This window comes from Triticum urartu, chromosome 5A, assembly GCF_056163025.1.
Source record: "Triticum urartu cultivar PI428250 chromosome 5A, HENAU_Tu73, whole genome shotgun sequence".
In the NCBI taxonomy this organism is placed as follows: domain Eukaryota; kingdom Viridiplantae; phylum Streptophyta; class Magnoliopsida; order Poales; family Poaceae; genus Triticum; species Triticum urartu.
In genome coordinates this window covers 634021495-634044725 of record NC_141877.1, presented here as the reverse complement: position 1 = coordinate 634044725, position 23231 = coordinate 634021495, and the positions used below count along the sequence as shown (strand labels likewise).

The 23231-nt window shown below is 47.0% G+C and overlaps 1 protein-coding gene across 1 annotated transcript; it reads left to right on the top strand.

Moving 5' to 3' along the window:
• The first annotated feature begins 21719 nt into the window (after positions 1-21719).
• Positions 21720-22425, top strand: LOC147973580 (uncharacterized). The gene is made up of 2 exons (XM_087525044.1): positions 21720-21968; positions 22084-22425. Exons 1-2 carry the CDS (start codon positions 21789-21791, stop codon positions 22423-22425), a joined length of 522 nt encoding a protein of 173 aa, XP_087381170.1. The 5' UTR covers positions 21720-21788.
• Positions 22426-23231: the final 806 nt, after the last annotated feature.

Genomic DNA, 23231 nt, shown 5'->3' with positions numbered 1-23231 from the left:
TGCGTATGATCCATGGACTCAATATTAGTCATAAAGAACTCATATACTTATTGCAAAAATCTAGAAGTTATGAAAGCAAAGTATTACGCGCATGCTCCTAGGGGGATAGATTGGTAGGAAAAGACCATCGCTCGTCCCCGACCACCACTCATAAGGAAGACAATCAATAAATAAATCATGCTCCGACTTCATCACATAACGGTTCACCATACGTGCATGCTACGGGAATCACAAACTTTAACACAAGTATTCTTTAAATTCACAACTACTCAACTAGCATGACTTTAATATTATCACCTCCATATCTCAAAACAATTATCATGCTTCAATCTTTTCTTAGTATTCAACACACTCAAAAGAAAGTTTCACAAATCTTGAATACCAAGAATATTATTATTAAGCAAATTACCATGCTATTAAGACTCTCAAAATAATTTAGGTGAAGCATGAGAGATCAATAGTTTCTTTAAAACAAATCCACCACCGTGCTCTAAAAGATCTAAGTGAAGCACATAGAGCAAAATTATAACGCTCAAAAGATATAAGTGAAGCACATAGAGCAAAACTACTTAGCTCAAAAGATATAAGTGAAGCACATAGAGTAAAACTACTTAGCTCAAAAGATATAAGTGAAGCACATAGAGCAAAACTACATAGCTCAAAAGATATAAGTGAAGCACATAGAGTATTCTATCAAATTTTAATTCATGTATGGCTCTCTCAAAAGGTGTGTACAACAAGGATGATTGTGGCATACTAAAACACAAAGACACAAATAATACAAGACGCTCCAAGCAAAACACATATCATGTTGGTGAATAAAAATATAGCTCCAAGTAAATTACCGATGGAAGTGGACGAAAGAGGGGATGCCTTCCGGGGCATCCCCAAGCTTTGACTTTTTGGTGTTGTCGGTGTCAAAACCGGCGGATCTCGGGTAGGGGGTCCCGAACTGTGTGTCTAGGCCGGATGGTAACAGGAGGCAAGGGACACGAAGTTTTACCCAGGTTCGGGCCCTCTTGATGGAGGTAAAACCCTACGTCCTGCTTGATTAATATTGATGATATGGGTAGTACAAGAGTAGATCTACCACGAGATCAGAGAGGCTAAACCCTAGAAGTTAGCCTATGGTATGATTGTTGTTGTGTATGTTGTCCTACGGACTAAAACCCTCCAGTTTATATAGACACCGGAGAGGGTTAGGGTTACACAAACTCGGTTACAATGGTAGGAGATCTACATATCCGTATCGCCAAGCTTGCCTTCCACGCCAAGGAAAGTCCCTTCCAGACACGGGATGAAGTCTTCAATCTTGTATCTTCATAGTCCAGGAGTCCGGCTGAAGGTATAGTTCGGCCATCCGGACACCCCCTAATCCAGGACTCCCTCAGTAGCCCCTGAACCAGGCTTCAATGACGACGAGTCCGGTGCGCAGATTGTCTTCGGCATTGCAAGGCGGGTTCCTCCTCCAAGTACTTTGTAGAAGATTTTGAACACAAAGATAGTGTCCGGCTCTGCAAAATAAGTTTCCACATATTGCCATAGAGAGAATAATATTTACACAAATCTAATCTGCTGACGTACTCTGTAGTGTGACACACCATGGCCAAGCCTTTATCCGAGTTGTTTCATTATCCCACCTCAGCGCGTCATGCGAGGCGGTTTCCTTGGCACGTCTTGTTAAAGCAGAGATCGTGTCCCCTTATTCCGGGATTCTCATCAATACGGGCGTGGGTAACCCAACCGCTTCTAGGACTCCTAGATTATAGGCAAGTCCAAACGGACATGGAGAGGACGCTTGATATTCACCCTCTTTATAAAGGGACAAGGCTTTTATTTTTCCCTCCCGTGCTCAATCGAATCCTTCCCCCACCTCAAGATCAAACGCCCAAAGTTCAGGTCAGGTGCCCCGAACCTTCAGTCATGTCAGGATCTAGCCTTCAAGGCCGATGGGTGCCTTCCTCCGTCACGGAAGAAGACATCAAAAAGTTGAGGGAGGCCAGATATCTTACCGCCGAGATTTTGCATCGGCTGCCTCCCCGAGGGCAGGCTGTTCCCACCCCCGAACCCAACGAGAACGTCGTGTTCGTCTCCCACTTCCTCCGAGGTCTAGGCCTTGCTCTGGATCCTTTCGTCAGGGGTTTGATGTTTTATTACGGGCTAGACTTCCATGATCTAGCTTTGGACTCCTTTCTTCATATCACGACATTTATTGTCGTGTGCGAGGCCTTCCTCCGGGTTACCCCTCACTTTGGCCTATGGCTCAAGACCTTTGAAGTAAAGCCGAAGATGATCGAGGGGCAACATGCAGCGTGTGGAGGTGCCTCAATACGCAAGATGACGGGAGCTCCGTGGCCCAAAGGTTCCATCCCAGAGGTGTCTGAATTGTGGCAGCAGGAGTGGTTCTACATCACGGCTCCTAGAAGTGCCAAGTGGGCGGCCGCCCCTGTTTTCCGCTCGGGCCCTCCACCACGACTGATGTCATGGATCAGCAGAGGTCTGAGCTGGGGTCCAGCCAAGGACGTGCCTATACTGCAAAGCCGCATTCGAGATCTCTTCAATGGATATTTCAGTTTGGTTGCGGTAATACAAGTTATGCTGGTTCGTCAAGTCTAGCGTTGCAAACGCTGGCCTCTTCACCTGTGGGAGTTCAATCCCGAGGGACCGCGTGTCATTCAAAATTTTCTCGGCCTGACGCACGAGGAGATGTACAAGTCATTCTTCGGACCTCAGGTGGAGTGTCCGGAAATCACCGAGGACGTGGGCCTGAGTTGTAACCGCGCCGCCGAACAGGTAAGGCATCTTCCGGCCGAACATACTATCTCTCCTTTGTTACGAAGTTATTTCTGAGAGTTCGCTTTTTGACTAGGACTGGCTAACAAAGGCGAAGTTGAGTCGGTGTTTGGCCCCCCTCCCTGAGGGTTTGGAAAATCCGGTATTGGAAAAGATGCTCCAGACCGCACCTTGCCCGGAGCCCTTGAAGGAAGATACTGTGGAGGATAATACGGGCGGACGCGGGCCCCCAACGCTGCCCATTCTAACCGAGGGAGCGAGCATCTCCATGAAGGAAGACGACCAGAAGAGGAAAAGGACTGCACCCGGGGATTCGGAAGCCGAAGCTTCCAAACGGAGAAGAAGTCTCCCATAGAGGGTCCTACCTTGGGGGGCGCTATTGCCGCACAAAGTCCATGGGGGGATCAATTCTCCCGCGAGTCGTAAGTGACCCAAAATACTTTAATAGTACAGATATGCCATCTTTTCCTTCCAAGAAAATAACCACCGCATATATCTTTGAAGTTCGGGCCTTAGCCCCTCTCAAATGAGCTCGTCTTCGGGGGATCTTCTTCCAGAGATGATGGAGAGTGAAACGCCTCCTCCGGACTCCTCTGCTCCGGAAGCGGGCGACCCTGAAGTGTCGTTGTGGAGGGCCTCTCCGAGTCCGGTGAGGCCAGAAGATAATCCCATTGACCCCCGAAGCTCCCAGTGTTCGGCTCCCGAAGAGAGCAGACAAAAGAGTCCGACACCGTCTAGTGTGCGATCGGATGTTCTGAGGGAGTTGGTGGGGCGAGCGGCCATCTCAGATGAACATCGTGTGCTGATGAATACGGTGATGTAGAGAATATCGTCCGCCGAAAGCGGATTGCATGAAGCTTTTATGAGTCTACTGACAGGCTTTGAGGTACGTAAAAGAATGTATGATAGTCCTGCACATGCTAGGTGTGCCCTGTGTAGATAGTAGCCCCCGAGACTCTGGTTGTCGTCGGAAACGATGATGAACAGAGGATCATATTCCCAGGTAATAACCATACTGCCTCTATGTGCAGGTGATGGAAGCTCTGGTGGCTAGCCGGACTAGCGAGTTTGCCCATTTAGAATGGCAGTTGGATGCGGCAGACGCCGACATCGAGCTTGTTAACAAAAGGCTTGACGAGGCACAGGGTAAGTTTCATTATCTGGTAAACGCCACATAGGAAGAGCAGCATGATGCCAGTATCTTTAATATGTTGTGACTGCAGATGGAGCTGCCACTGTTGAAGCCTTGCGGGCAGAACTTGCCCGAGCCAAGGAACAAGCGAGGTTGGGTAATGCGGCTGCTTTGAAGGCGGCCGAAGAGTTGCAAGCCGAGAAGGCTGCGCATGGCGAGAGCCGAGACAAGATGGCCATAGAATTAAAAGCCGCCGCCGACCGTTGCCGGGTTCTTGAAAAGGAAAACCAAGCGAAGGCATCGGACCTTGAGAAGGCTGCTGCGACGAGAAAGGACCTCCGCTCTGCTATGAGGGCAAAGAAGGAGGAGCTGCGGGAAGCCGGGGATATTGTAGCTGGGAAATCCTTTATGTTGCGGAGGAAGTTCGGAGATCCAAGGTATGCCCCTCTGGATGGGCTGTGGAGTTCGGAGGATGTATATATGGATTTGGCGGCGAGCGCTGTCGATGCGGCCAAGTATTTCCAGGGTCAGACGGACCGTGAAGTAGACCAGCTGTTTTGGAGAGAATTCCATTCTCCCGAGCGTCCGCTTTCATTGACTGATCAATTAGCCGAATGGACCGAACTAAATAGGTTGTCCGGACTCTCCATGAGGTCTGTTGTGGACCAGCTATGGCCGGAAAGGTCAAAACCGAACAACTATTTCAGCTTGGTGCAGCAGTTCCTTGACGTGGTGCCACACATTAATGCGATGAAGAGGTCGGTGTGCATAGAGGGCGCACGGATGGCCTTTGCCCATGTTAAAGCATACTGGGCGGAGATGGATGCTACCACTGTTGCAGCGCGGGATTCGGCCATAGGTCAAAGGGCTGCTGAGCACTACTTTGAAGAAGTTCTTGAGGGTGCTCGTTTGATAGAGACCCAGTGCTCAAAAAATATTATGTTTGAGTGATATGTAATCTCATTGTAAGCGAAATGCTTTTATAAATTTTTATAAGGCTATTTTTATACTTTTGCCTGAAAGTAATATGATGCCTCCTGGGCGGCTGTTTATGTATACATGTGTATAACCTGAAAGATTGCAGCCTTCGGCTTCAACCCTCACGCATATAATGCGGAGGTGCTCGCAAAAACACGCGTTCACACTTAACCCAACGTCTTGGTCCTATTAAGGAGGTGATAGCGGAGCGAGCGAGGCAACCGGACTATAATTCTTTAGCACTTTCACTTAGCCATAGGAGTTTGACAGTGGGGCTACTAAATAGCCCCTGGTGGCTCCGCACTTTCTCGATCCCGGGTGCGTACATGCCTGGCCGGAAAACGGCCCTTCGTTAAGGCGGAGGAATTCTAACATTCCAACAGGTCATCGAGTGGTTGACCAGTCTCACGCTATATCATGACAGTCAGTTTTCGGCTTTCTCTACTAACGTGCTCATCCGGATGAACCAGGGCACAATCGCAGTAGTTCTCCTGGTGCTACCTTAGCCGGTAAAGCGGAACGTAAGGCACCAAAACACAGGAGCTGGGCAAACCCAACATTTGACCAAAGACAATGATTCGGAGCTGATGCATATAAGGCCAAACTCGCGATGCCGAACACTCCCTAAGGTATTCGGTCTTAGTGGTATAAACCGGGCCTAAATAATGGCCTTTGTAAGAAGCCCCTTGTGTCCAGGTACGTGCATTGTTCTGGTGTGGCCACATGCCAAGACGTCAACATCCTTCTCAATGGTGGATATGTATCACAAGAGATAGTAAAAAAGGTTTACGCAGGGTCTTAATCTAAAAAGAATCCTTGGAGCGGGTCCCTGCTGCATGTCTGCGCCTGTGTCTCCATTGTGCCGTATCCTGGACGGGTGTAGCACGATGATCGTCTGTAAAAGAGAGGAATTTAGGTGAAAAAGTTGTCGTGCAAAAAGATAGTTTTTAAAGGAAACCATGTATAATTCAAGATGAGGAGAAATTGCCACTTGTCTGCGCGCGTTGAGCCCCTTGTATTGACAAATAGGGGTGTGACCATTTATTCGGTATAAGTAGCGGCGCCGGACTCGATTAGTTGTGTCTGAGGTCTTGACGACCTATTGCATGCTTTCGCTGGTCTGGGCGCCTTTAGTGTGCGGCTGCCAAGACAGCCTCACTCTCTTCGGCGCGCAAAGATTGCTTGATATTTCCGTGCACTGAAATGATGCCACGTGGACCGGGCATCTTGAGTGTGAGGGAGGCCTAGTGTGGTATTGCATTAAAGCGAGCGAAAGCTTCACGTCCGAGCAGTGCTTGATAGCCACTTTGAAACAGAGCGATGTGGAAGGTTAGATGCTCGAGACGGAAGTTATCACCGAATATAACCTGTAGTAGGAGGAAGCCCGTACAACGAGCCCCTGGGCCTGGCGTTACTCCTTTAAAGGTAGTATTGCTATGGCGAATTTGTGTTGGGTCTAACCCCATCCCGCGGATTGTATCCTGATATATTAGGTTTAGACTGCTGCCGCCGTCCATCAAGACTCGTGTGAAGTGATATCCGCCAATTACTGGGTCTAATACCAGGGCAGCCCATCCTGCGTGTCGGATACTTGCTGAGTAATCGCGATGGTCGAAAGTGATCGGTTAAGACGACCAGTGGCAGGACTTTGCGGTGACAGGCACTTGGGTATATTTTCCTGGGAGTGCCGCGTTGTTTTTTCCCTTGATCACGTGTAACACGTTTACTGTTTTGACTTCCGGTGGAAATTTCTTTTGTTCCCCCGTGTCTTGCTTGGGAGGCTCGTTCTCGTCTTCACTTGGTGTATCCTCCCCCTTGTGTACGGTGTTGAGCTTGCCGGACTGCTTGAAGACCCAACATTCTCTGTGGGTATGATTAGCAGGTTTACCAGGGGTACTATGGATCTGACATACTTGGTCCAGAATTTTGTTGAGGCTGAACAGTTCACCCCTGGTGCCTTTAGGGGGCGGCTTTTGACCTGGCCGAGAGCTTTTGAATCCGGCATTTACTGCCGTGCCCTTCGTGTTGTCTTCTTTATTCCGGCGTTTGTTATTGCTGTTGCGCCGTGATTTCCCGTTTCCATCTCTAACTTCAGATGTACTGGGGTCGCTGGTGCTACATCTGGCTAGCCAGCTGTCCTCACCTGCGCAAAAGCGGGTCATGAGGTTTGTTAATGCGGCCATCATTCTCGGCTTATTTTGGCCGAGGTGTCTGGCGAGCCATTCGTCACGGATGCTATGCTTGAAAGATGCCAAGGCTTCGGCGTCCGGACAGTCGACAATCTGGTTCTTTTTAGTAAGAAACCTATTCCAAAGCTTTCGGGCTGACTCTTCGGGCTGTTGAGTTATATGACTCAAATCGTCTGCGTCCGGAGGTCGGACATAAGTCCCTTGAAAATTTGCCCGAAAGGCGTCTTCGAGCTCTTCCCAACTTCCAATGGAGCTTTCGGGGAGGCCTTTGAGCCAGTGACGAGCTGGCCCTTTGAGCTTGAGGGGTAAGTATTTGATGGCGTGGAGATCATCTCCTCGAGCCATATGGATACAAAGGATATAGTCCTCAATCCAGACCACAGGGTCTGTTGTTCCGTCGTATGCCTCTATGTTTACGGGCTTGAATCCCTCTGAAAATTCATGGTCCAGCACCTCATCGGTGAAACATAGAGGGTGTGCGGCACCCCTGTAGCTGGGTGTACCGCGTTGTTTGGATGTTTGTTGTGTCGCATTGTATGCTGGGGCGCGCTTGCGTGGTCCATAGATGGATCTTGTTGCGCCGTCCTTTGGGTGCGAGCCCTCGCATGGGTCGCGTGTTGTATTGTGAGTGGCATCATATGCCGCTCTGTGTTGATAGAGGGGTCGTCTATCCGACCAGGTGGCTGCTTTGATATTTGGTTGTGGGGGGTCTGAGGCCTCCTCATCGAATTCAGGTAGCAGCTTCCGCTTTGGGTAGCTCTTGGAGGGGCGATTGTCGCTGTACATCGCTGCTGTGTTGAGTATTTTACTCCATCTGATGTGGAGTGTGTCTTGCGCAGCCTGGAGCCTTTGCTTCTGCTTTTTCAGACTCCTCGCGGTGGCAACAAGCCTTTTACGGGCAGTCTGCTGCTCCGGGTTCCTGTCCGGCGTTATGTCGTCCGGACCATTATCCTTGATAGGATTTGTTTGTTCGGTTTGATTATCCGGATTGCCTTTGTCCGACAGCGGTTCGCCCTGTTCCAGCGCTGGGTCTGTGTGATCGCTATTTCTGTCGAGGCGGGATTTGGGGCGGCGCTTGCGTCGCCGCTTTGACTGCTTTTCGAGGGAACAAGTCTTCGGTGCGTCCTTTCGCTCCTCGTCGTCATCTTTTGGTGCGTCCATCATGTATACGTCATATGACGAGGTGGCGTTCTAGGGCCCAATAGGCGCTGGTTCTTTATCGTCTCCTTCATCGGCGTCCATACCATCGATGTCCTCGGAGTCGAAGTCGAGCATGTCGGTTAAATCGTCGACAGTGGCTACAAAGTGGGTGGTGGGTGGGCTTTGAATTTCTTCATCGTCCGTATCCCAATATCGCTGACCGTAGTCCGGCCAGGGCTCTCCTGATAAAGAGAGAGACTTTAGTGATTTCATAATATCACCAAAGGGCAAGTGCTGAAAGATGTCCGCGGCAGTAAACTCCATGATCGGCGCCCAATCAGATTCGATCGGCAGAGGCGCGAATGGTTCGGAGTCCAGACAGGAGTCCGGCTCCTTGGAATCACGAGTCTCGCGGAGTGCGGGGCTGGTGTTCGGCTCGATCGCCGTTAGGATCGCAGCCCCCGAGGCGGCGTCCAACCACCCATCCTCGATCGGCGCAGTTGGCTCCGAATTAAGGGTCGAAGCCGATGCGGGTGCGGCCTTCAGGGCACTGTTAGGTGGCAGAGCTAGATCATGCTCGTCGTGGCAGTGCGGCGCGCTCGGCAGTGGCTCGAATCCGTCGAAGATCAAGTCCCCGCGGATGTCTGCCGTGTAGTTTAAACTTCCCAATCTGACCTGACGGCCAGGGGCATAGCTTTCGATCTCCTCCAGATGGCCAAGTGAATTGGCCCGCAGTGCAAAGCCACCGAAGACAGAGATCTGTCCGGGGAGACAAGTTTCACCCTGGACCGCGTCACTATCGATGATCGTAGGAGCCATCAAGCCTGATGGCGACGACACAGAGGAACTCTCAATGAAAGCACCAATGTCGGTGTCAAAACCGGCGGATCTCGGGTAGGGGGTCCCGAACTGTGTGTCTAGGCCGGATGGTAACAGGAGGCAAGGGACACGAAGTTTTACCCAGGTTCGGGCCCTCTTGATGGAGGTAAAACCCTACGTCCTTCTTGATTAATATTGATGATATGGGTAGTACAAGAGTAGATCTACGACGAGATCAGAGAGGCTAAACCCTAGAAGCTAGCCTATGGTATGATTGTTGTTGTGTATGTTGTCCTACGGACTAAAACCCTCCGGTTTATATAGACACCAGAGAGGGTTAGGGTTACACAAAGTCGGTTACAATGGTAGGAGATCTACATATCCATATCTCCAAGCTTGCCTTCCACGCCAAGGAAAGTCCCTTCCGGACACGGGACGAAGTCTTCAATCTTGTATCTTCATAGTCCAGGAGTCCGGCTGAAGGTATAGTCCGGCCATCCGGACACCCCCTAATCCAGGACTCCCTTAGGTGTCCTTGGATTATCTTGGGGGTGCCATGGGCATCCCCAAGCTTAGGCTCCTTCCACTCCTTGTTCCATAATCCATCAAAATAATTCACCCAAAACTTGAAAACTTCACAACACAAAACTCAAAATAGAAAACTCGTGAGCTCCGTTAGCGAAAGAAAACAAAAGACCACTTCAAGGTACTGTAATGAATTCATTCTTTATTTATATTGGTGTTAAACCTACTGTATTCCAACTTATCTATGGATTATAAACTATTTTACTAACCATAGATTCATCAAAATAAGCAAACAACACATGAAAAACATAATCTGTCAAAAATAGAACAGTCTGTAGTAATCTGTAGCTAGCGCAAGATCTGGAACCCCAAAAATTCTAAAATAAATTTCTGGACGTGAGCAATTTATCTATTAATCATATGGAAAAATAATTAACTAAATATCACTCTTCAAATAAAAATTATAGCAGTTCTCGTGAGCGCTAAAGTTTCTGTTTTTTACAGCAAGTTCAACAAGACTTTCCCCAAGTCTTCGCAACGGTTCTACTTGGCACAAACACTAATTAAACACAAAAAACACAACTAAAACAGAGGCTAAATAATTTATTTATTACTAATCAGTAGCAAAAAGCAAGGAATAAAAATAAAATTGGGTCGCCTCCCAACAAGCGCTATCGTTTAACGCCCCTAGCTAGGCATAAAAGCGAGGATAGATCTAGGTATTGCCATCTTTAGTAGGCAATTCTTCGACGAGGCATCTATTTCCCTTAGGAATTTCTTTCTTTCTAGTGATTATCAAATTTTTAGGCACAAGATTGAAAAATTCATTTGTAGCAATCGATTCCTTAATGATAGCAAAAAGATTGGGATGAATACTTATAGATTTAAGATCCGCAGTTTCCTTACTAGATGATTCACCCTTATTTTTAGGAACATACATAAGCTTGGCAATTTTAGTAGGAGGACTTGGAGTATTCTTTACGGAAGAAAAAGCGGTTCCCAAGTTTGTAATGATACCCTCAAGTTTATCAATTCTACTAGATTCTAAGTTTATCTTCTCATTAACTATGGGTTCCTTTTCCTTAATATTTTTCAGAGTCATTCCTACCTTAGATCCATATTGAGTAATTTGATTGTGGATCTTTTTATCTAGATTTTCAATTAATTCAATAGTAGCAACTTTATTTTCAATAATTTCAAGTCTTTGCATAACATGCTCCAAAGTTAACATGGTTCCATTAACCAAAAGAGGTGGTGAGCCAAATAAATTTAGCATAGCATTATAACAATCAAAAGTATGGCTACCCAAGAAGTTCCCTCCGGTAATGGTATCGAGGATATATCTATACCAAGGATTAACACCTACATAAAAATTGCGGAGAAGAACTAAGGTAGATTGCTTCCTGGTAGATCTATTTTGAGCATTGCAAATTCTATACCAAGCATCTTTTAGAGTTTCTCCCTCCCTTTGTTTAAAATTTAGAACTTCACTCTCGGGAGACAATGGAGAAGATATGAGACTAGCCATGGCGACAAGCAAACAAACTAGCACACAAGCAAACGGGCAAAAAGAGGCAAATAGAGAGGGAGGATAGAGAGAGAGAGGGCGAATAAAACGGCAAGGGTGAAGTGGGGGAGAGAAAATGAGAGGAAAATGGCAAATAATGTAATGCGAGAGATAGGGATTGTGATGGGTACTTGGTATGTTGACTTTTTGCGTAGACTCCCCGGCAACGGCGCCAGAAATCCTTCTTGCTACGTCTTGAGCTTGCGTTGGTTTTCCCCGAAGAGGAAGGGATGATGCAGCAGAGTAGCGTAAGTATTTCCCTCAGTTTTTCAGAACCAAGGTATCAATCCAGTAGGAGGCCACGCTCAAGTCCCTCGTACCTGCACAAAACGATAGCTACTCGCAACCAACGCGATTAGGGGTTGTCAATCCCTTCACGGTCACTTACGAGAGTGAGATCTGATAGATATAATATTTTTGGTATTTTTGGTATAAAGATGCAAAGTGAAAAGTAAAGGCAAAGTAAAAAGCAAAACAAGATTAAAGTGATGGAGATTAATATGATGAGAATAGACCCGGGGGCCATAGGTTTCACTAGTGGCTTCTCTCAAGAGCATAAGTATTCTATGGTGGGTGAACAAATTACTGTTGAGCAATTGACAGAATTGAGCATAGTTATGAGAATATCTAGGCATGATCATGTATATAGGCATCACGTCCGTGACAAGTAGACCGAAACGATTCTACATCTACTACTATTACTCCACTCATCGACCGCTATCCAGCATGCATCTAGAGTATTAAGTTAAAAACAGAGTAATGCCTTAAGCAAGATGACATGATGTAGAGAGATAAATTCATGCAATATGAAATAAACCCCATCTTGTTATCCTCGATGGCAACGATACAATATGTGCCTTGCTGCCCCTTCCGTCACTGGGAAAGGACACCGCAAGATCGAACCCAAAGCTAAGAACTTCTCCCATGGCAAGAACTACCAATCTAGTTGGCCAAACCAAACGGATAATTCGAAGAGACTTGCAAAGATAACCAATCATACATAAAAGAATTCAGAGAAGATTCAAATATTATTCATAGATAGACTTGATCATAAACCCACAATTCATCGGTCTCAACAAACACACCGCAAAAATAAGATTACTTCGAATAGATCTCCACAAGAGAGGGGGAGAACTTTGTATTGAGATCCAAAAAGAGAGAAGAAGCCATCTAGCTACTAACTATGGACCCGAAGGTCTGAGGTAAACTACTCACACTTCATCGGAGAGGATATGATGATGTAGAAGCCCTCCGTGATGACGGCCCTCTCTGGCGGAGCTCCGGAATAGGCCCCAAGATGGGATCTCATGGATACAGAAAGTTGCGGCGGTGGAATTAGGTTTTTGGCTCCATCTCTGTTCGTTTGGGGGTACGTAGGTATATATAGAAGGAAGGAGTACGTCGGTGGAGCATCGAGGGGCCCACGAGGCAGGGGGCGCGCCCTAGGGGGGGGCACCCCCCACCCTCGTTACCGCCTCTCTGATGCCTTGGCGTAGGGTCCAAGTCTCCTGGATCACGTTCGGTGAGAAAATCATGTTCCCGAAGGTTTTATTCCGTTTGGACTCCGTTTGATATTCCGTTTCTTCGAAATACTAAAATAGGCAAAAAACAACAATTCTAGGCTGGGCCTCCGGTTAATAGGTTAGTCCCAAAAATAATATAAAAGTGGAAAATAAAGCCCAATATAGTCCAAAACAGTAGATAATATAGCATGGAGCAATCAAAAATTATAGATACGTTGGAGACGTATCAACCTACGAGGTTCGGTAGCAACTTGATCTGAAGTCTCATGATTATCGTCATTAGCTTCCTCACTAATTGGTGTAGATGTCGCAGGAACCGGTTTCTGTGATGAACTACTTTCCAATAAGGGAGCAGGTACAGTTACCTCATCAAGTTCTACTTTCCTCCCACTCACTTCTTTCAAGAGAAACTCCTTCTCTAGAAAGGATCCATTCTTAGCAACGGATATATTGCTTTCGGATCTGTGATAGAAGGTGTACCCAATAGTTTCCTTTGGGTATCCTATGAAGACACATTTCTCCGATTTGGGTTCGAGTTTACCAGGTTGAAGCTTTTTCACATAAGCATCGTTGCTCCAAACTTTAAGAAGCGACAACTTTGCTTTCTTGCCAAACCATAGTGTGATGGCCTGGCTTATTAGGGATGATAGACTACTCATATTAATAAGGAATTCCTTCTTTTCCGGGAGCCCATTCAGACAGAACTCCAATGTTAAGCGTGCTCAGCTTGGAGTAGTGTCAGGATGGGTGACCGACCGGGAAGTTGCTCCCGGGTGCGCACGAGTGAGGACAAAGTGCGCAGAAAAGACTAGTATTGATCCGTGGGGCCAGTCTAGATCCCGCCAGGAGTAACGACCACTGGCGGGTGTGTCCAGGGTGTTACAAGTTGGTATCAGAGCCGACCCTCGTGGTTACACGGATGTTTGCTGATAGGTGCGCGGTCATGTTGTTCATGACGTTTGTGACCCGTCGTGGCACATGGCATGGTACACGTACCGGACTGGATGCATAGATGTATGTGCCAAGAGGGAACGTTCCTGTGGCCCGACGAGGACGTCGGTTCCTCTGAGTGGGGGTTTATGTGATGGTCTGGCTTATTAGGGATGATAGACTACTCATATCAATAAGGAATTCCTTCTTTTCCGGGAGCCCATTCGGACAGAACTCCAAAGTTAAGCATGCTCAGCTTGGAGTAGTGTCAGGATGGGTGACCGACCGAGAAGTTGCTCCCGGGTGCGCACGAGTGAGGACAAAGTGCGCAGAAAAGACTAGTATTGATTTGTGGGGCCAGTCTAGATCCCACCAGGAGTAACGACCACCGGTGGGTGTGTCCGAGGTGTTACACATAGTTCATAAGGCATCGTCTCAACGGATTTTGATGGTGCCCTATTTAACGTGAATGCAGCCGTCTCTAAAGCATAACCCCAAAACGATAGCGGTAAATCAGTAAGAGACATCATAGATTGCACCATATCTAGTAAAGTATGATTATGACGTTCGGACACACCATTACACTGTGGTGTTCCGGGTGGCGTGAGTTGCGAAACTATTCCGCATTGTTTCAAATGTAGGCCAAACTCGTAACTCAAATATTCTCCTCCACGACCAGATCATCGAAACTTTATTTTCTTGTTATGATGATTTTCCACTTCACTCTGAAATTCTTTGAACTTTTCAAATGTTTCAGACTTATGTTTCATTAAGTAGATATACCCATATCTGCTCAAATCATCTGTGAAGGTGAGAAGATAACGATACCCGCCGCGAGCCTCAATATTCATCGGACCACATACATCAGTATGTATGATTTCCAACAAATCTGTTGCTCGCTCCATAGTTCCGGAGAACGGCGTTTTAGTCATCTTGCCCATAAGGCATGGTTCGCAAGTACTAATGATTCATAATCAAGTGATTCCAAAAGTCCATCAGTATGGAGTTTCTTCATGCGCTTCATACCAATATGACCCAAATGGCAGTGCCACAAATAAGTTGCACTATCATTATCAACTCTGCATCTTTTGGCTTCAACATTATGAATATGTGTATCACTACTATCGAGATTCAATAAGAATAGACCACTCTTTAATGGTGCATAACCATAAAAGATATTACTCATATAAATAGAACAACCATTATTCTCAGATTTAAATGAATAACCGTATCGCATCAAACAAGATCCAGATATAATGTTCATGCTTAACGCTGGCACCAAATAACAATTATTTAGGTCTAAAACTAATCCGGAAGGTAGATGTAGAGGTAGCGTGCCGACGGCGATCACATCGACTTTGGAACCATTTCCCACGCGCATCATCACCTCGTCCTTAGCCAGTCTTCGCTTAATCCGCAGTCCCTGTTTTGAGTTGCAAATACTAGCAACTGAACCAATATCAAATACCCAGGTGCTACTGCGAGCTCTGGTAAGGTACACATCAATAACATGTATATCACATATACCTTTGTTCACCTTGCCATCCTTCTTATCCGCCAAATACTTGGGGGCAATTCCGCTTCCAGTGACCAGTCTGTTTGCAGTAGAAGCACTCAGTCTCAGGCTTAGGTCCAGACTTGGGTTCTTCTCCTGAGTAGCACCTTTTTTTGCCGTTCTTCTTGAAGTTCCCCTTTTTCTTCCCTTTGCCCTTTTTCTTGAAACTGGTGGTTTTATTAACCATCAACACTTGATGCTCCTTCTTGATTTCCACATCCGCATCCTTTAGCATTGCGAAGAGCTCGGGAATAGTCTTATTCATCCCTTGCATATTATAGTTCATCACGAAGCTTCTGTAGCTTGGTGGCAGTGATTGAAGAACTCTGTCAATGACACTATCAACGGGAAGATTAACTCCCAGTTGAGTCAAGTGATTATGATACCCAGACATTTTGAGTATATGCTCACTGACATAACTATTCTCCTCCATCTTGCAGCTATAGAACTTATTGGAGACTTCATATGTCTCAATCCGGGCATTTGCTTGAAATATTAACTTCCACCCCTGGAACATCTCATATGCTCCATGACGTTCAAAACGTCGTTGAAGTCCCGGTTCTAACCCGTAAAGCATGGCACACTGAACTATCGAGTAGTCATCAGCTTTACTCTGCCAAACGTTCTTAACGTTGTCAGCAGCATCTGCAGCAGGCCTGCCACCCAGCGGTGCTTCCAGGACATAATTCTTCTGTGCAGCAATGAGGATAATCCTCAAGTTACGGACCCAGTCCGTGTAATTGCTACCATCATCTTTCAACTTTGCTTTCTCAAGGAACACATTAAAGTTCAACTGAACAACAGCACGGGCCATCTATCTACAACAACATAGATAAGCAAAATACTATCAGGTACTAAGTTCATGATAAATTTAAGTTCAATTAATCATATTACTTAAGAACTCCCACTTAGATAGACATCCATCTAATCATCTAAGTGATCACGTGATCCATATCAACTAAACCATAACCGATCATCACGTGAAATGGAGTAGTTTTCAATCGTGAACATCACCATGTTGATCATATCTACTATATGATTCACGCTCGACCTTTCGGTCTCAGTGTTCCGAGGCCATATCTGCATATGCTAGGCTCATCAAGTTTAACCCGAGTATTCTGCGTGTGCAAAACTGGCTTGCACCCGTTGTAGATGGACGTAGAGCTTATCACACCCGACCATCACGTGGTGTCTCGGCACGACGAACTTTGGCAACGGTGCATACTCAGGGAGAACACTTTTATCTTGAAATTTAGTGAGAGATCATCTTATAATGCTACCGTCAAACAAAGCAGAATAAGATGCATAAATGATAAACATCACATGCATTCAATATAAGTGATATGATATGGCCATCATCATCTTGTGCTTGTGATCTTCATCTCCGAAGTACCGTCATGATCACCATCGTCATCGGCGCGACACCTTGATCTCCGTCGTAACATCGTTGTCGTCTCGCCAACTATTGCTTCTATGACTATCGCTACCGCTTAGTGATAAAGTAAAGCAATTACAGGGTGATTGCATTGCATACAATAAAGCGACAACCATATGGCTCCTGCCAGTTGCTGATAACTCCGTTACAAAACATGATCATCTCATACAATAAATATAGCATCATGTCTTGACCATATCATATCACAACATGCCCTGCAAAAACAAGTTAGACGTCCTCTACTTTGTTGTTGCAAGTTTTACGTGGCTGCTACGGGCTGAGCAAGAACTGTTCTTACCTATGCATCAAAACCACAATGATAGTTCGTCAAGTTGGTGCTGTTTTAACCTTCTCAAGGACCGGGCGTAGCCACACTCGGTTCAACTAAAGTTGGAGAAACTGACACCCGTCAGCCACCTGTGTGCAAAGCACGTCAGTAGAACCAGTCTCGCGTAAGCGTACGCGTAGTGTCGGTCGGGGCCGCTTCATCCAACAATACCGCCGAACCAAAGTATGACATGCTGGTAAGCAGTATGACTTGTATCGCCCACAACTCACTTGTGTTCTACTCGTGCATATAACATCTACGCATAAAACCAGGCTCGGATGCCACTGTTGGGGAACATAGTAATTTCAAAAAAATTCCTACGCACACGCAGGATCATGGTGATGCATAGCAACGAGAGGGGAGAGTGTCGTTCACGTACCCTCGTAGACCGTTAAGCGGAAGCGTTATGACAACGCGGTTGATGTAGTGTACGTCTTCACGATCGACCGATCCTCACTACCGAACGTACGGCACCTCCGTGTTCAGCACACGTTCAGCTCGGTGACGTCCCGCGAACTCACGATCAAGTAGAGCTCGGGGAAGAGTTTCGTCAGCACGATGACATGGTGACGATGTTGATGAAGCTACCGCACCAGGGCTTCGCCTAAACACCGCTACAGTATGACCGAGGTGGATTATGGTGGAGGGGGGCACCGTACACGACTGGGAGAGATCTTTGTGATCAACTTGTGTGTCTAGAGGTGCCCCCTGCCCCTGTATATAAAGGATCAAGGGGGAGGCCGGCCGGCCCTTGTTGGCGCGCCTTGGAGGAGGAATCCTCCTCCTAGTTGGAGTAGGATTCCTCCCTTTCCTACTCCTACAAGGAGGGGGAAAGGCAGGGAGAGAAAGAGAAGGAAAGGGGGGCGCCGCCCCCCTTCTCCTAGTCCAATTCGGACAGGGGGAAGGGGCGCGCTGCCTGCCCTAGGCCGGACCCTCTCTCTTTCCCTTATGGCCCAACAAGGCCCATTAGCCCCCGGGAGGTTCCGGTAACCCCTCCGGTACTCCGGTAAAATCGCGATTTCACCCGGAACTATTCCGATGTCCAAATATAGGCTTCCAATATATCAATATTTATGTCTCGACCATTTAGAGACTCCTCGTCATGTCCGTGATCACATCCGGGACTCCAAACTACCTTCGGTACATCAAAACATATAAACTCATAAAACCGATCGTCACAGAACTTTAAGCGTGCGGACCCTACGGGTTCGAGAACTACGTAGACATGACCGAGACACATCTCCGGTCAATAACCAACAGCGGAACCTGGATGATCATATTGGTTCCTACATATTCTACGAAGATCTTTATCGGTCAAACCGCACAACACTATACGTTGTTCTCTTTGTCATCGGTATGTTACTTGCCCGAGATTCGATCATCGGTATCCAATACCTAGTTCAATCTCGTTACCGGCAAGTCTCTTTACTCGTTCCGTAATACATCATCCCGTAACTAACTCATTAGTTATCATGCTTGCAAGGCTTATAGTGATGTGTATTACCGAGAGGGCCTAGAGATACCTCTCCGACAATCGGAGTGACAAATCCTAATCTTGATCTATGCCAACTCAACAAGTACCATCGGAGACACCTGTAGAGCACCTTTATAATCACCCAGTCACGTTGTGACGTTTGTAGCACACAAAGTGTTCCTCCGGTATTCAGGAGTTGCATGATCTCATAGTCATAAGAACATGTATAAGTCATGAAGAAAGCAATAGCAGTAAACAAACGATCAAGTGCTAAGCTAACAGAATGGGTCAAGTCAATCACATCATTCTCCTAATGATGTGATCCCATTGGTCAAATAACATCTCATGTCTATGGTTAGGAAACTTAACCATCTTTGATCAATGAGCTAGTCAAGTAGAGGCATACTAGTGACACTATGTTTGTCTATGTATTCACACATGTATTATGTTTCGGGTTAATACAATTCTAGCATGAATAATAAACATTTATCATGAAATAAGGAAGTAAATAATAAATTTATTATTGCCTGTAGGCCATATTTCCTTCAAACCCCACCTCATAGAGCTGCCACTCAGATTGTTCTCGAGATCGCCATCTCGACGCACAATCAAAAACCATCCGGAACCGCCGCCCCAACGTCCACTGTCCCTGTCGACGAGGAGATCCACGCAAACTGCAACATGCAGACTCTCCAAGACGATGCCTCAAAGAAGGAAATGACATAGCCGCCGTCATCATCCGCTTCGACCAACCGAAGCTAGGGATTTCTCCCGGAGAGTTGTGTAATGGAGCTCCATTGCAACACCTTCAAGAAGGGGAACGATACCATGGCCATGGCGCCGCTATTGCTGGCACTGACCCAAGGTCAGTGCAAGACTTTTGCCCGGAGCTCCCTCACACCTCCGAATCCGAGCAGATACAAAGCACTGCACAGTGCACAATCCCCATGGTCGACTTCCACCGGCTCCACCTCATCCAGCAGCTGCTGCCGCACCTCGCAACCGTGCCGGCAACCACAACATCACCTCCCAGACCCCGCTCGATGCCACAACCACGGCGCCCGAGCCCCTTGTGCAGCTGCTGCCCGGGCCCCCTGCTACCACCGGCTCCGCCGCATGCTGCAGACGCCCCGAGACGACGCCACTGCTCGCGCGCCAACGTAGCCGGCCACCATGACCACCGCAGACCTCCCGGCGCCCCGCCAACCACCTCTGACGATGCGCCCAGCCGCTACCACTCCGAATCCGACCTAGGTCGGCCAGATCCGGCCGCCACATGCCTTCCGCCGCCCCTCTGCCGCGTCCCACCGGCCGCGCCAGAGCAAGGGAACAACACCAAAGGCCGACGCCGCCGGACACTCGAAGCAGCCCCCGCGATGCCAGTCGCCGCCGAATCACGCCCGAGCGGCCGGGATCCGCGCGCCGCGCCACCCAGCGAGGTGCCCCGCCGCCACCCTTACGACAACTATGTATATGCGCATAGCCTGCACAGTCTCCTTTTTGTTAGAGCTCTTCAAAATGGTTTTGGAGACTGTGAATATGGTGCATTTGCTATAGTAGTTTCTCTAAGGTTGAAAACCCCAAACGTCTCATTCACTAAGTTGGATTAGGCAATGGCCATGAACATTAATTAGAGAAGGTATATACATCTAAAAAAGAAGCCAATCCGTATAAGTTTAATATACTTCCTTCATCTCATACTATAAAAGAGATTTTAAGCTACCATAGCTTGAAAAATAATTTCTTTTAAAAAAACTTTCAATCTATTCATTTTCAATCATGACAATACAACGAACGCCAGAAATAATAAAAATTACATGCAGGTCCATATACCACCTAGCAACGACTACAAGTACTGAAGCGAGCCGAAGGCACGCCGCCGTCATCGCTCCTCCCTCGTTGGAGCCGAGCAAAACTTGTTCTAGTAGATAGTTGAAAAGTCGTCGTGTTAAGGTCACATAGGACCAGCGCAGCAAAACAGCAACCGCCGCCGATGAAGAGTAGCATAGATCGAAAGGATTTAACCTGAAGAAACATAAACGTAGACGAACTACGATGAAAAGAAAGGAATCTAAAAAAGAAGCCAATTCATATAAGTTTAATATACTTCCTTCATCTCATACTATAAAAGAGATTTTAATCTACCATAGCTTGAAAACTAATTTCTTTTAAGAAAACTTTCAATCTATTCATCTTCAATCATGACAATACAACGAACGCCAGAAATAATAAAAATAACATTCAGGTCCGTATACCACCTAGCAACGACTACAAGCACTGAAGCGAGCCGAAGGCACGCCGCCGTCATCGCCCCTCCCTCGTTGGAGCCGAACAAAACTTGTTCTAGTAGACAGTTGAAAAGTCGTCGTGTTAAGGTTTCATAGGACCAGCGCAGCAAAACAGCAACCGCCGCCGATGAAGAGTAGTATAGATCGAAAGGATTTAACCTGAAGACGAACTACGATGAAAAGAAAGAAGCAACTAATTAAGACGACTTCCCCCGCAAAAAAAAACTAATTAAGACGACTTATCCACAAAAATAAATAAATAATTAAGACGACTATGCATGGTGTGCATGATTGTCTTGCCCCAGTCTGCACTGGATTACGGATAGAAGAAAAAAAACCAGATGGAGCCACCTATGCCAACGCGCAGCAGCCGCGGCCGTGTCCTCCGCGCGTCCGGGTACAGACCAAATTCTGTACATGGGCTCCACTTGTTCCTCCACCATATTCTTCGATTCTTTGCAGCACACACCACCTCTCCTTCCCATGCGCGCCCGTCCATCACACCACACATACGTGTGACAATGGGACAGGATCCCATTCCAAGCTAGGCAAGACACACGACGCAGTCAACCGGGAGATGCTCGATTTTGACAATAATCGCCGCTGCTGTTGGTAAATATAAATGATGGATACGTATATGTTTGCACCCCCACCAAGGCACGCGTAAGCAGTGCAACTACGCACAAGGCAACGGGCGAATAGCTCCCATGCGACGTCGTTGGTGTGTATTGTCTCTCATGCGACGTTGTTGGTTGTAATAGCTCTCATGCGACATCTGCGTTGAAAAAAATAGCTCCCATGCGACACTGCTGCCTAATCCAAAGACACATGTTTAAAACTCGAATCAGGTGAGCGGGACCCACAGCGCGGGACCCACAGCATGGGACCCACTAACTTATCCAACTCAGCATTGGTCAGGTGAGCGGGACCCACTGCGTGGGACCCACTAACTTATCCAGGTTAGCATTGGTACAAGAGGACACCGAGCCGTGGCCCGAGCCGTGCAGCACCCGAGCCCATCCTCGCCCCCCCCACCCCCCCTCCCCGACCGTTGTTGTTCTTCTTCTCCGGCGACGACGCGCAGCAACGCCGTTCCGGGCCGCGACCTAGCAATGTCGAGCTCCGCTTCAGCCTCCCGCCGCTCATGGCCGCGCTATGGCGCAGTGCCCATGACAAGGTGCCCTGCATGCCCACGTATCGCACCCCTGAAGCGGCTAGTCACAACGACCGACAAGAATGGCAACCTTGGGCGGGAATTCGTGAAATGCGAGAGCAAACCAAAGCAGGGAAAGGTGAGATTTTACTTCTCAATATGCCAATTTTGGTTTTTGTATCCCAATTTCATATCACAATTTTTCCCCATTTTTCATCGGATTTGGGATTTAGGGTTCATCTTTCCAATTTCAGAAATTGAAGCAATGCACCCATTTTGAGTGGCTAGATGAGTACATAGAGCGGATTCAACTGGAGGGTGCATCAGGGGAGCTCGATTTACCGTTGGAGGCGGAGAAGTTGGACAAGTTTGGATCGGGCGCTTCTGGATCTGGGGCCCCTGGATCTGCCCATTCCATTGGGGCTACTGTGGGGGATGCAATAGTGACGGCAGAGCTGAAGAAGCTAAACAAGCAGATGAAGAAACTCATCGAATTGCAGAAGCAGGGCAATTTGATGGGGCTGATGGCCGGACTTTTTTATGTTTGTGTAATTGCTCTCGCATTTGTTTATGTGATGACAATTAGTCGTAAGTGAATAGATTGGGCATCATTTGTAATCCTAATGATATGTATATTTGAATAAAAGTGTTGCGTTGTACGAATTCAGCATGTCCTCTCCACTCTGTTTCGGCCCCGTTTTTTAGTTCTTTAGTTCGTCATCAGTTTCAGTTTCAGTGGTAGAGGGAGAAAAGGAAAAAAAGGTTCGTCCACAGTTGCCCGAAAAGGTCAGGCCCATATAGAAGTTAGGCAGGGCCGAATAGAACATATCCAGGCCCATTGATAAAAGGAGTGCAAAAAAAGTGCACACGGTCATTGACATCGATATATCTTTTCGGCTTTAGATCATTTCACAAATTTTAAGTTTCCTGCAGTCACCTTTTTTGAGATAACTCATCTGATAATTATTTGAGATATTTTTATGCATAAGCTATTTGAGATAATTATTTGAGCAGTCTTTGTGAACCAAAAAAGTTGCAATTGTTTGGTTCTAGTTTATTTCAACCAAGCACCATTTCTTAATATATTTTTTTACTTGTGCTATGGTGTTTTCAAAGTTTTTACTCGTGTGTTTCAACCGAAAAAGGTTGTGCCCCTCTCAAAAAAAGAAGACATCTAGTGTGCCCCTAGTAGCATCTCCTTACAACATAGAGGGGCATCCCCTTACAACCAGGGGCGGATCCATACTTGGTCATGGGTGTACACCCAAATCTTTTGGCTAGACATTTTTATATATGGTGTATACTTTAACACTTACGCATGTCATCAGCACCAGATAATTAGCATTTTTCTTGCCCATTGTCTTCAAATGCATTGTATACCAACTGTATGATTATGTAGTAC

Excerpts from the sequence above, each read along its gene's own strand:
- LOC147973580 (XM_087525044.1), top strand. The coding sequence starts at position 21,789 with ATGTCGAGCTCCGCTTCAGCCTCCCGCCGCTCATGGCCGCGCTATGGC. Across the intron at positions 21,969-22,083 it reads GCAAACCAAAGCAGGGAAAG|AAATTGAAGCAATGCACCCA; the intron begins GTGAGATTTTAC and ends TTCCAATTTCAG.